This window comes from Coregonus clupeaformis, chromosome 15 (assembly GCF_020615455.1).
Source record: "Coregonus clupeaformis isolate EN_2021a chromosome 15, ASM2061545v1, whole genome shotgun sequence".
NCBI classification, from domain to species: Eukaryota; Metazoa; Chordata; class Actinopteri; order Salmoniformes; family Salmonidae; genus Coregonus; species Coregonus clupeaformis.
The window spans coordinates 51,241,811-51,255,621 of NC_059206.1; the positions used below are offsets into that span (position 1 = coordinate 51,241,811).

The 13,811-nt window shown below is 47.4% G+C and overlaps 1 protein-coding gene across 4 annotated transcripts in view; it reads left to right on the forward strand.

Moving 5' to 3' along the window:
• Nucleotides 1–13,811, forward strand: part of LOC121582857 (rab GTPase-activating protein 1) — a 142,620-nt gene that overhangs the window by 85,828 nt on the left and 42,981 nt on the right. For all 4 annotated transcript variants that reach the window (XM_041898996.2, XM_041898997.2, XM_041898999.2 and 1 more), the window contains 6 exons: nt 2,826–2,939; nt 3,735–3,809; nt 4,400–4,525; nt 4,894–5,037; nt 9,571–9,612; nt 9,932–10,060. In XM_041898996.2, the coding sequence (XP_041754930.1) occupies nt 2,826–2,939; nt 3,735–3,809; nt 4,400–4,525; nt 4,894–5,037; nt 9,571–9,612; nt 9,932–10,060 (630 nt within the window). The remainder of the gene's footprint in view (nt 1–2,825; nt 2,940–3,734; nt 3,810–4,399; nt 4,526–4,893; nt 5,038–9,570; nt 9,613–9,931; nt 10,061–13,811) is intronic.

Genomic DNA, 13,811 nt, shown 5'->3' on the forward strand with positions numbered 1-13,811 from the left:
TTATTCTTCTTTTCTTCCGTCCATTCTTCTCCTGCTTGCTTTCTTTTGGTTTCAGTCTTCCTCTATGGAAGTAGGAACAGAAAGCTTGATGGAGATTAGGATGGAAGGAGAGAGGGAGTTGGTCGGTTGGGTCCAGTTGTTGCAATATGGAGTTGGTGTTTGTAAACTGGGGATTGGTATAACCATACATGGGTCTAACTGACCTCATAATAAAGGTGCTGAGGAGTATCAAGGCATAGTTCACAAATTTTATGAGGGGGACATTTTTATTTATTTATCAGCACCCCTACTTCCCAGGGCTATGTCTGTGATGACTAGCTAGACCTGCAAAGCAAAAAAAGATGCCCTAAGAAATTGTCTCCTGATGTGATTTAAGAATTGACATGGACTCAGAACATCAAATTACATTGTTTCTCTATGAATAATTGTAATTCGAGAGTGAAAAAATAAAAATAAAAACAGGAAGAAAAATTATCAAGAAAACTGAATTTAGGAAAATACATCGTGCCTATTTGAAAGCAAAAAAAAACAGTAGCTCACAACATTTTTCATAATTTAAAAGTAGCTCTCATGCTAGAAAAGGTTGGAGACCCCTGGTGTGTAGCCTACCAAATGTATTCTACCAATGCAATGCTTTAAATCCTTGAAGAGGAGTAAATGAGTGTGCACACTGCCACACGATAATTGAAAGTGGTCTGTTGGTGACCAGACATGGTGCTGGTAACTGCTACCTGGTACTGTAGCTAGTGCGGAATTGTTTCCTCTGTGCCATGCTGAGCCAGTTAGTCAGCCAGTGACTCTCACTGTAATTGTGTAAACGTATCTTAGGTTGTTATATTGGGGACTAGACTGTCAGCCATACTGGTCCAGATATCTAATGCTGAATCGGCCCCCCCAGTCACTGGCTGACTGGCTCAGCTCAGTAACTGTGACTATGTGCATTATTTAGATGCTGTTCTGATCCAGATAAACAGAGCATCAATAATGGAACCCGGGGGTAATTAATCTTTGAAGAGGGCGCTGCAGAGTTGTGTGTGTGTGTGTGTGTGTGTCTGTGTGCGTGCATCCATGCGTGGCGTGTATCCTTGGTCATACGTGTGTACTGTAATTACAGTGTGTATTGCCGTGTCAGAATAGGGATCCCGGGGAAACATGTCACTACCGCCAGGGTTCCACTCTGGCTGTCATAATAAGACAGGTGCCATCTGACTTGTACTACATGTGTTACTGTAAGGTGAGCACTATAACATGGAGAGTGGCTGGTAACCAGAGCTGAACTGACAGGATGGGATCCATTCACACCCCTGTCTGTGTCATTTCATCATAAAAAAAAAAAAAAAATTACATCATAGTATTTATACCAAACATACTTTCAATAAAGTTTTGTTATTTGCATTCACTTTTCCTCTGTAAATAGATATGTCCGGGAGCAACACTGTTCTAAAAGTTATTTAGCTCTTTGTGCCACTGTGGCATCCAAACCTGCCTGCACAGAAAACAATGCATTGTCCTCGAGACATCACGCTAGTCACTGGAGAGACCCCGAGAGACAGGCTGAGTGTGCCAGTTAATGGTACGGAATACATATTAGGTACTTTGTGATTCCTCCTCATGGTACCTCTTAACTGAACACAATAGGGGCGATGAAAAATCGAAAGCCATTCATTTTCAAATGGGGGGAAGCAAAGTGGGCTGGCGGACCATTGGGCGATGCGAGCATGGGCAATCAAATCTCACTATAGCTTCCAGCCTCTGCTGGATTGGCTATTGATACCTAGCATTACCTTTTATGCTTGCTAGCACCCACATGAGGGCAAAGCTAGCGTGGTTATCCACATTTTCTCTTATACTTAACATGAACTCAGACATCAACCTTAATCTAGGCAAGTCTCACCCTTCCTCCTCAACCCTCACCCCTCCCCTAGTCAAGTGTCAACCAGTGGCGTAGCGCAGTTTCGCCAGAAACCTTTGGTTGCCTCTGCCAGGAGGCTGAAACTTGGCTGCAAGTGAATCTTCCAGCAAGACAACCCCAAGCACACATCAAAATCCACAAAGAAATGGTTAATTAACCACACAATCAAGTCTCCAGACTTGAACCACATTGAAAACCTGTCGTTTGAATTGAAGAGGGCAGTCCATAAGCGCAGATGAAGGATATCAAGGATCTGGAAATATTCTTTATGGAGGAATGGTCTAAGATCCCTCCCAATGTGTTCTCCAGCCTCATAAAACATTTGAGAGAAAGGCTCAGTGTCGTTATCCTCGCAAGGGGAGGGTGCTGGAGTATTGAAGACAGGGGATCCAATCATTTTGACCCCTTTCTTTTTTCAGTACTTGTTAAACAAAATCTCTTTCTCTGAGCAATTGTACTAGTATAAAATATATATATATATTTTTTGCATACAATATAGGTCTGTATTTGTGTTATTTATTTTAGTCTTTTTTTGCTCATCTTTATCAAGGGATCCAATGATTCTGGACCCCGCTGTGTTCTGGGGCCTTTCCTCTTCCCCCTCTCCCCTCCCATCCCCCCTCTCCTCTCCCAGAGAGACAGACTGAGAGGCTGCATTTACCATAGAACACTGTCCCCTGGTGGAGCCAGAGCAGAACGGTCTGTTGACTGGTCTGGTATTGTGATGTGGGGGATTTTGTACTGTTTGCTTCCTTACTCTTCCGCTGGTTTGATTCCTTAGGCGTTTACTCGACTTTATGTACAGTATCAGTGGTTCATTGGGGAAGTTCTAACTCCAGGGGAACAGCCAATCTAAATGTAACTACATGGACTTCACTGACCGTTTCCTTTTTCTCTTTTCTGACCCTCCCAGGAGTCTCCCCAGGACAGTGCCATCACCAGAGACATTAACAGGACTTTCCCAGCTCACGACTATTTCAAGGACACTGGAGGAGACGGCCAAGACTCACTCTACAAGATCTGCAAGGTGAGGAGAGGAGGGAGTAGTAGAAGAAGAAAGATGAATTATCCCCAAGGGGAAAATGGTCTTGCTTCAGAATCGTAAAAACATTGCATTACAACACATTACTAGGAGGGAAGGCCCCACAACCGCTCAAAGATTGGTTGGAATAAGAAGCGAAGAAATACAAAAACTGGAGCCAAGAAATCTGTAGCTAACGCAATGCTTGGCTGAGCAGTAAGCGCTCCACCATCGAGACTGTATTATTATTAACAGAAAAGTTTTTGGTTCAGATACTAATATCACAGTCAGGTAATAATAAAGAAAAACATTAACCCCAGATGCTTCTCAATAATTCAACAGCTTTCTGTGTGTGTGTCTGCTCTCCCTGTATGTTTGATCCTTATAAGTTGAATGCACCAATTTGTAAGTCGCTCTGGATAAGAGCGTCTGCTAAATGACGTAAATGTAAAAATCCATTGTGCTGCTGTGTTTCAGCATTGACTGTTTCAGCCAGGGATTACAGACTAGCTCAGAATGCTACAGCTCAGACCTCCCTCTCTATCTCCATTTACAGTTCAGGGAGTTTATTATGTCATTCATTACGACCAATGGTCATTTTCACTTTGTGTAAAGGAGAGTTGTAGTGGATCCAATGGCCCAGTGGGTTTGATTGTGGGTTTGATTTCTGCAAGGGTGACTTTCTTAATGTGTCACTGTCAATGTTGACAGTTCTGTAAGACGTGTACTTTACAATAGCACTAACAGCTCGTCTCCAGTCCTGTCTCTAACGTTGAGAGTCTGTTCCTCTCTCCTCCCCAGGCCTACTCAGTGTATGATGAGGAGATTGGCTACTGCCAGGGACAGTCTTTCCTGGCTGCTGTGCTGCTGCTGCACGTGAGTTACACATGACAACAGCAGAGCTGGGATCTGATGTAGACATGCTCTTTCTCTCTCTCTCTCTCTCTCTCTCTCTCTCTCTCACTCTGTCTGTCCCTGTGTGTGTGCGTGTGTCTCTGTGTCTCTCTCTCTCGCTCTCTCCCTCTCCTTCCCTCTCTCCTCACGGGCTCAGGTCTGTGATGGAGTGCTCTAGGCTGGAGGAGGTTCATGGCAGATGTCTCCTTCCCTCCCTCTCAGCCATCACAGTGCCAGAGCTCTCTCCTCTCTCTGAAGGAAACACTGACACCTAGTGAATAGACAGTGAACTATTCTGTTATTATTTCAGAGATACACCAACTTTCAGGCTTAGTACCGAGATGGCCTATGGTGAACAGTCAGATATCAAGAGAAGACAATGACTCTCCTTTTCAATCTAATTGAAAGGTTTTTGAAAGATGAAATCAGATCTGATGCATCGTTTTAGGACTGTTCCAATTAGATAGATGTGTAGGACAATAAACATTGATGCAGATATGTCCCAGCCCAGTGTGTGCTTGTGATTGCTGATGTACCTACTGTATGTATTCTCTCTCTGTACCCCTGTCTAGATGCCTGAGGAGCAGGCCTTTAGTGTCCTGGTCAAGATCATGTTTGACTATGGACTCAGGGAGCTCTTCAAGCAGAACTTTGAGGATTTACACTGCAAGTTCTTCCAGCTGGAGCGACTCATGCAGGTGAGAGGACGTGTGTGCGTGTGGGTCCCGTGTGGCTCAGTTGGTAGAGCATGGCGCTTGCAACGCCAGGGTTGTGGGTTTGATTCCCACAGGGGACCAGTACTGGAAAAAGTACAAAAATGTATCCACCCACTACTGAAAGTCGCTCTGGATAAGAGCGTCTGCTAAATGAATAAAATGTCAATGTAAATGTAAAAATGAGTGTGTGTGCCTGTGTGTGTTACTTTGTGTGTTTCTCTACCTACTGTTACTGTAGTCATTTTTCTCCTGTCTCTTTCTCTCTCTCTGTGTATCCGGAGTACACTTCTGCTGTTGATGATTACTGTAGTGTAACGGTTTCTTTCTTTCTCTCTCTGTGTCTCTAATAGGAGTACATCCCAGACTTGTATAACCACTTCCTGAACGTGGGTCTGGAGGCTCATATGTACGCCTCTCAGTGGTTCCTCACGCTCTTCACTGCCAAGTTCCCTCTCTACATGGTGTTCCACATCATAGACCTGCTTCTCTGTGAGGTAGCTATCTATCCCCCCCTAGCCCCATACCCTCATCCTTCTCCCTAACCCTCTCCCTAACCCTCACCTCTCTCCCTAACCTTCGCCTATTTCCCTAACCCTCTCCCTAACCCTCGCCCCAATGTCACCCCTCTTCCAAACCCTCACCCCTAATCCTCACCTCTCTCCATAACCCTCACCCCTCTCCCTTCTCATAACCCTCTCCCTAACCCCTCCCCATAACCCTCACCTCTCTCCCTAACCCTCACCTCTCTCCTTAACCCTCACCCCTCTTCCTAACCCTCACCCCTCTCCCTAACCCTCAACCCTCCTCCTAACCCTCACCCCTCTCCCTTCTCCTAACCCTCTCCCTAACCCCTCTCCATAACCCTCACTTCTCTCCCTAACCCCTCTCCCTAACCCTAACCCTCACCTCTCTCCCTAATCCTCACCCCTCTTCCTAACCCTCACCCCTAACCCTCACCACCCTCCCTAACCCTCACCCTTAACCCTCACCTCTCTCCCTAACTTTCGCCTCTTTCCCTAACCCTCAGCCCCTCCCCTCCCTCACCCCTCCCTAACCCCTCTCCCTAACCCTCACCCCTCTCCCTAACACTCTACCCTTTCCATACTCTCACCCCTTTCCATACCCCTAACCCGGCTCCATACCCCTAAACCTCCCCCCTCCCCCTAACCCTCATCTCTCCTTAACCCTCACCTCTCTCCCTAACCCTCACCTCTCTTCCTAACCCTAACCCTTTTCCTTACCCCTCTTCCTAACTAACACTCACCCATCTTCCTAACCCTCACCCCTATTTCTAACCATCACCTCTCGCCCTAACCTCACCTCTCTCCCTAACCCTCATCCCTCTTCCTAACCCTAACCCCTCCCTAACCCCTCTCCCTAACCCTCACCCCTCCCTAACCCTTCTCCCTAACCCTCACCCCTCCCTAACCCTTCTCCCTAACCCTCTACCCTTTCCATACCCCTCACCCCTTTCCATACCCCTAACCCTGCTCCATACCCCTAAACCTCACCCCTCCCCCTAACCCTCATCTCTCCTTAACCCTCTCCCTTCTCCTAACCCCCACCCCTAACTCTCACTCCTCTCCATAACCCTCACCCTAACCCTCCACTCTCTCCCTAACCCTCCACTCTCTCCCTAACCCTCACCTCTCTCCCTAACCCTCACCCCTAACCCTCACCTCTCTCCCTAACCCTCACCTCTCTCCCTAACCCTCACCTCTCTCCCTAACCCTCACCCCTCTCCCTAACCCTGACCTCTCTCCCTAACCCTCCACTCTCTCCCTAACCCTCCACTCTCTCCCTAACCCTCACCTCTCTCCCTAACCCTCACCCCTAACCCTAACCACTCTTCCTAACCCTCACCTCTCTCCCTAACCCTCCACTCTCTCCCTAACCCTCACCTCTCCCTAACCCTCACCCCTAACCCTCACCTCTCTCCCTAACCCTCCCCTCTCTCCCTAACCCTCACCCCTACATTTACATTTTAGTCATTTAGCAGACGCTCTTATCCAGAGCGACTTACAGTTAGTGAATACATATATATATATATATATTTTAATATATACTGGCCCCCCTAACCATCACCCCTTTCCCTAACCCTCACCCCTAACCCTCACCTCTCTCCCTAACCCTCACCCCTAACCCTCACCCCTCTTTCTAACTCTACATGTTCCACATCATGGATCTGATACTCTGTGAGTTACTGTACTCGCCCCATCTGGCCCTCTCCCTCCCTGTCTCCTTTTACCCTTATTCTGGCGTTCTACCCTCACTTCCTTTCTCTCTTTCTGGACAACCCTCATTTCTCTGTGTACCCCAAACCCTCTCCCACTGTCTTTCTACTCTCACCTCCCTCTCTCTGTATGGATATCCCCTCTACTTCCCTCTAGTTTCTGTCTCTCACCAACCCTCACCCCTCTCCCTAACACTCACCCCTCTCCCTAACCCTCACCCCTCTCCCTAACCCTCGCCCCTCTCCTAACCCTCACCCCTCTCCCTTCTCCTAAACCTCACCCCAAATCCTCACACCCATCCCTAACCCTCACCCCTCTCCCTAACCCTCACCCCTCTTCCTAACCCTCACCCTCCTCCTAACCCTCACTCCGAACCCTTCTCTGAACCCTCACCCCTGTCGCTAACCCTACCCCTCGCCCCCCTCCCTAACCCCTCTTCCTAACCCTCAGCCGTCTTCCTAACCCTCTCCCTGACCCTCACCCCAACCCTCACCTCTCTCCTTAACCCTCGCCCCTCTCCTAACCCTCACCCCTCTCCCTTCTCTTAACCCTCACCCCAACGTCACCCCTCTCCCTAACCCCTCTTCCAAACCCTCACCCCTAATCCTCACCTCTCCATAACCCTCGCCCCTCTCCCTTCTCCTAACCCTCTCCCTAACCCCTCTCCCTAACCCTCACCTCTCTCCCTAACCCCTCTCCCTAACCCTCACCTCTCTCCCTAACCCTCACCTCTCTCCCTAACCCTCACCTCTCTACCTAACCCACACTCCTCTCCCTTCTCCTAACCCTCACACCTCTCCCTAACCCTCACCCTCCCCCTAACCCTCACTCCTCTCCCTTCTCCTAACCCTCACACCTCTCCCTAACCCTCACCCTCACCCCCTCCCTCTCCCTAACCCATCTCCATAACCCTCACCTCTCTCCCTAAACCCTCTCCCTAACCCTAACCCACACCTCTCTCCCTAATCCTCACCCCTCTTCCTAACCCTCACCCCTCTCCCTAACCCTCACCACCCTCCCTAACCTCTCCCTAACCTTCACCTCTTTCCCTAACTCTCACCCCCTCCCTAACCCCTAACCCTCACCCTCCTCCCTAACCCTCACCTCTCTCCCTAACCCTCGTCCCCCTCCCTAACCCTCGCACTCTTCCTAACCTCACCCCTCTTCCTAACCCTCAGCCGTCTTCCTAACCCTCTCCCTGACCCTCACCCCAACCCTCACCTCTCTCCCTAACCCTCACCCCTCTCCCTTCTCTTAACGCTCACCCCAACGTCACCCCTCTCCCTAACCCCTCTCCATAACCCTCACCTCTCTCCCTAAACCTTCTCCCTAACCCTTACCCTCACCTCTCTCCCTAATCCTCACCCCTCTTCCTAACCCTCACCCCCTCCCTAACCCTTGCCCTCTCCTTAACCCTCACCACCCTCCCTAACCCTCACACCTCTCCCTAACCCTCACCACCCTCCCTAACCCTCACACCTCTCCCTAACCTTCACCCTCACCCCCTCCCTCTCCCTAACCCCTCTCCATAACCCTCACCTCTCTCCCTAAACCCTTTCCCTAACCCTAACCCTCACCTCTCTCCATAATCCTCACCCCTAACCCTCACCTCTCTCCCTAACCTTCACCTATTTCCCTAACCCTCACCCCCCTCCCTAACCTCACCCCCCTCCCTAACCTTCACCCCTCCCTAACCCCTCACCCCTCTCCCTAACCCTCACCAACCTCCCTAACCCTCACCCCTAACCCTCACCTCTCTCCCTAACCTTCACCTCTTTCCCTAACCCTAACCCTCACCCCCCTCCCTAACCCTAACCCTCACCCCTCCCTAACCCCTCTCCCTAACCCTCATCCCTCTCCCTAACACTCACCCCTCCCTAACCCCTCTCCCCTCTCCCTAACACTCTCCCCTTTCCATACCCTTAACCCTATTCCTTACCCCTCTTCCTAACTCTAACCCTCACCTCTCTCCCTAACCTCGCCTCTCTCCCTAACCCTCATCCCTCTTCCTAACCCCCACCCCTTTCCCTAACCCTCACCGCTAACCCTCACCTCTAACTCTCTCCCTAACCCTCGCCCCCCCTCCCTAACCCTCGCCCCCCCTCCCTAACCCTCGCCCCCCCTCCCTAACCCTCAACCTCCTCCCTAACCCTCACCCCTCTCCCTAACCCTCACCCCAACCCTCGCCCCTCTCCCTTCTCCTCACCCCAACCCTCGCCCCTCTCCCTTCTCCTAACCCTCACCCCTAACTCTCACTCCTCTCCATAATCCTCAACCCTCTCCCTAACCCTGACCTCTCTCCCTAACCACTCTTCCTAACCCTCACCCCTCTTCCTAACCCTCACCCCTCTCCCTAACCCTCACCTCTCTCCCTAACCCTCACCCCTAACCATCACCCCTTTCCCTAACCCTCACCCCTCACCTCTCTCCCTAACCCTCACCCCTCTCCCTAACCCTCACCCCTCTTTCTAACTCTACATGCTCCACATCATGGACCTGATACTCTGTGAGTTACTGTACTCGCCCCATCTGGCCCTCTCCCTCCCTGTCTCCTTTTACCCTTATTCTGGCGTTCTACCCTCACTTCCTTTCTCTCTTTCTGGACAACCCTCCTTTCTCTGTGTACCCCAAACCCTCTCCCACTGTCTTTCTACTCTCACCTCCCTCTCTCTGTATGGTAATCCCAACCCTCTCCCTCTTTTTCTTTCTAGTCTCCCACTTGCCCTTCCTCTCCCCTCTTACCTCTACTCTGTTCAGTAACTCAGTCTCTATTTTCTCTTCTCTCTCGCTCAGGGCATCAGTGTGATCTTCAACGTGGCTCTGGCTCTCCTGAAGGTGAGTTGCTGCCTCTGTGGAAACATATACACACACACACACACACACACACACGCACACACCGCTAGTCACAAGGCTGCGTTACCACAGCGACGCACTGCAAGCTTAGACATGGAGCCAAGGCTTCGATTTCATTCTCATCCCACACACACACACAGCGTTCCTCCCACACCGTTCCTACTGTGCTCTTGGCAGCAGTAACGTTATAGAGGGTTTTCCTGTGAGGGGGGTCTTGGCTGGGCCCAAAGCTGGAAAAGCTGGGACACGTCTCTCTCTGTCTCACACTGTTCCTCACCATGTCCCTCTTCTCCTCTTCCAGACCTCGAGGGAAGACCTGCTGGCGACGGACTTTGAGGGGGCGCTCAAGTTCTTCCGAGTCCCGGTTCCCAAACGCTACCGCTCAGAGGAGAACGCTAAGAAACTTATGGAACTGGCCTGCAGCATTAAGGTAATACATTATTCACTGCCTAAAATCCTGCGTATCCAAACTAACTGACCGTGGACCCTACTGCCGTCGTGTTGAATCTACCCATGCTAACTCTACCATGTTGTTTTCTCCTGAATTTACTCTAGTTAATTCAGTCACGTAATTGTCCCCCTTGATGAAATCGGGGAGAGGACTGTGGATAGGTCTCCGTCCGTCCCGTACGTTTGTCCGTACATTAGTCACACACGATATCTCAGACAGCACTTCCCCGATTTTGACGAAACTGTAGAATAATAGTGAAGACATCAAAACTATGAAATAACACATATGGAATCATGTAACCAAAAGAGTATTAAACAAATCAAAATATATTTTATATTTATATTCTTCAAATAGCCACCCTTTGCCTTGATGACAGCTTTGCACACTCTTGGCATTCTCTCAACCAGCTTCACCTGGAATGCTTTTCCAACAGTCTTGAAGGAGTTCCCACATATGCTGAGCACTTGTTGGCTGCTTTTCCTTCACTCTGTGGTCCGACTCATCCCAAACCATCTCAATTTGGTTGAGGTCGGGGGATTGTGGAGGCCAGGTCATCTGATGCAGCACTCCATCACTCTCCTTCTTGGTAGAATAGCCCTTACACAGCCTGGAGGTGTGTTGAGTCATTGTCCTGTTGAAAAACAAATGATAGTCCCACTAAGCCCAAACCAGATGGGATGCCGTAGCCATGCTGGTTAAGTGTGCCTTGAATTCTAAATAAATCACAGACAGTGTCACCAGCAAAGCACCCCCACACCATAACACATCCACGCTTTTTGGTGGGAAATACACATGCGGAGATCATCCGTTCACCCACACCACGTCTCTCAAAGACACAACGGTTTGAACCAAAAATCTCCAATTTGGACTCCAGACCAAAGGACACATTTCCACCGGTCTAATGTCCATTGCTTGTGTTTCTTGGCCCAAGCAAGTCTCTTCTTCTTATTGGTGTCCTTTAGTAGAGAATTCTTTGCAGCAATTCGACCATGAAGGCCTTATTCACACGGTCTCCTCTGAACAGTTGATGTTGAGATGTGTCTGTTACTTGAACTCTGTGAAGCATTTATTTGGGCTGCAATTGCTGAGGCTGGTAACTCTATTGAACTTATCCTCTGCAGCAGAGGTAAGTCTGGGTCTTCCATTCCTGTGGCAGTCCTCATGAGAGCCAGTTTCATCATAGCGCTTGATGGTTTTTGCTGCTGCACTTGAAGAAACGTTCAAAGTTCTTGAAATGTTCCGTATTGACTGACCTTCATGTCTTAAAATAATGATGGACTGTCGTTTCTCTTTGCTTTTTTGAGCTGTTCTTGCCATAATATCGACTTGGTCTTTTACCAAATAGGGCTATCTTCTGTATACCCCCCCTACCTTGTCACAACACAACTGATTGGCTCAAATGCATTAAGAAGGAAAGAAATTCCACAAATTAACTTTTAAGAAGGCACACCTGTTAATTGAAATGCATTCCAGGTGACTATCTCATGAAGCTGGTTGAGAGAATGCCAAGAGTGTGCAAAGCTGTCATCAAGGCAAATGGTGGCTATTTGAAAAATCTCAAATATAAAATATATTTGGATTTGTTTAACACTATTTTGCAATCTATATGGGACGGCTGTCAATCCTTTGGTCCTTAAATGAAACTGGTATATTGTATAATTTATCACAATCTTCTTTAACCAATTATGGTCTTTAATGCAGGGGCGGCTTCCCCCTTCCACTTTCCTCTTCCATTTTTGCGGTAATGCTGCAATTATTTGGTTGTAATTTTGGGTAGAGCAGACATTTCCATATGTTTTTGTTAGCTGCATGTGCGACATAACTCCACCAGTCCTACCTATGATATAATTTACGAAGATTATACCCTTTTTAAACATTCATTCAAAAAATATTTTTTAAATCAATAAGTATATTTGAGTTTAACCACAATATTTGTTGCATTATTTGTTCTGTCGTTTCTGGAGGATTAAATTGAAATTGCAACCAACTTTCTATGGCTTGTTTTAGAAATAGTGATATTTGGGAGATTATTTACTTTTCAAATAACTGAAAGTGAGATGTTGTTATCTGAATAAAGGGGAAAAGGCCGTTCTTGAACATTGGGTGAGACAATCTTACTAATTTGCTAGAGAACCAGTTCGGATTTAAGTATACCTTTTGTATGACTGAAGCTTTTAGTGATAGGTCTAATGCTTTCATATTTAATCATTTCATCCTCCGAATTCATATGCATTATATAAATAGGCCCTTTTAATTTTGTCTGGCTTGCCGTTCCAAATAAAATGGAATATTTCTTTCTCATATAATTAAAAAAACTGTCAAGACTATAAGCAAATAGGTAAACTGGGATAATACTAAAGAGTTAATCAGGGTGATTTTTCCACATATAGACAGGTATTTACCTTCCCATGGTAGCAAGATCTTATCTATTTATGCTAACTTTCTATTACAATTTATTGGAGTGAGATCATTTATTTATTTTGGGATATGTATACCGAGTATATCCACACCATCAGACCATTTTATTGGTAAACTACACGGTAATGTAAAAATTGTTTTTTTTTGTGATCCAATACGTAATATAGTACCTTTATCATAATTTGGTTGTAATCCAGAGAGGTTAGAAAATGTATCTAGATCCTCTATGAGGCTGTGGAGGGATTCAAGTTGTGGATTTAAAAGAAAACATGAATCATCAGCGTACAATGACACCTTTGTTTTTAAGCCCTGGATTTCTAATCCCTTGATATTATTGTTGGATCTGATTTTAATAGCTAACATTTTGATAGCCATAATAAATAGATATGCCGATAGTGGACAACCTTGTTTTACTCCTCTTGACAGTTTAAAACTCTCTGAGAAATAGCCATTATTTACTATTTTACACATAGGGTTACTATACATGATTTTAACTAATTTTATAAGAGATTCTCCAAAATGGAAATGCTCCAGGCATTTATAAAATCAGCAAAAAAAAGAAACGTCCCTTTTTCAGGACCCTGTCTTTCAAACATAATTCGTTAAAATCCAAATAACTTCACAGATCTTCATTGTAAAGGGTTTAAACACTGTTTCCCATGCTTGTTCAATGAACCATGAACAATTAATGAACATGCACCTGTGGAACGGTCGTTAAGACACTAACAGCTTACAGACGGTAGGCAATTAAGGTCACAGTTATGAAAACTTCGGACACTAAAGAGGCCTTTCTACTGACTGTCGAAGGAATGAACGTTACACCGAGGCCTGTACTCTGGAGCAGGATCAATTTGGTGGTGGAGGGTCCGTCATGGTCTGGGGCGGCGTGTCACAGCATCATCGGACTGAGCTTGTTGTCATTGCAGGCAATCTCAACGCTGTGCGTTACAGGGAAGACATCCTCCTCCCTCATGTGGTACCCTTCCTGCAGGCTCATCCTGACATGACCCTCCAGCATGACAATGCCACCAGCCATACTGCTCGTTCTGTGCGTGATTTCCTGCAAGACAGAAATGTCAGTGTTCTGCCATGGCCAGCGAAGAGCCCGGATCTCAATCCCATTGAGCATGTCTGGGACCAGTTGGATTGGAGGGTGAGGGCTAGGGCCATTCCCCCCAGAAATGTCTGGGTACTTGCAGGTGCCTTGGTGGAAGAGTGGGGTAACATCTCACAGCAAGAACTGGCAAATCTGGTGCAGTCCATGAGGAGGAGATGCCCTGCAGTATCTAATGGAGTTGGTGGCCACACCAGA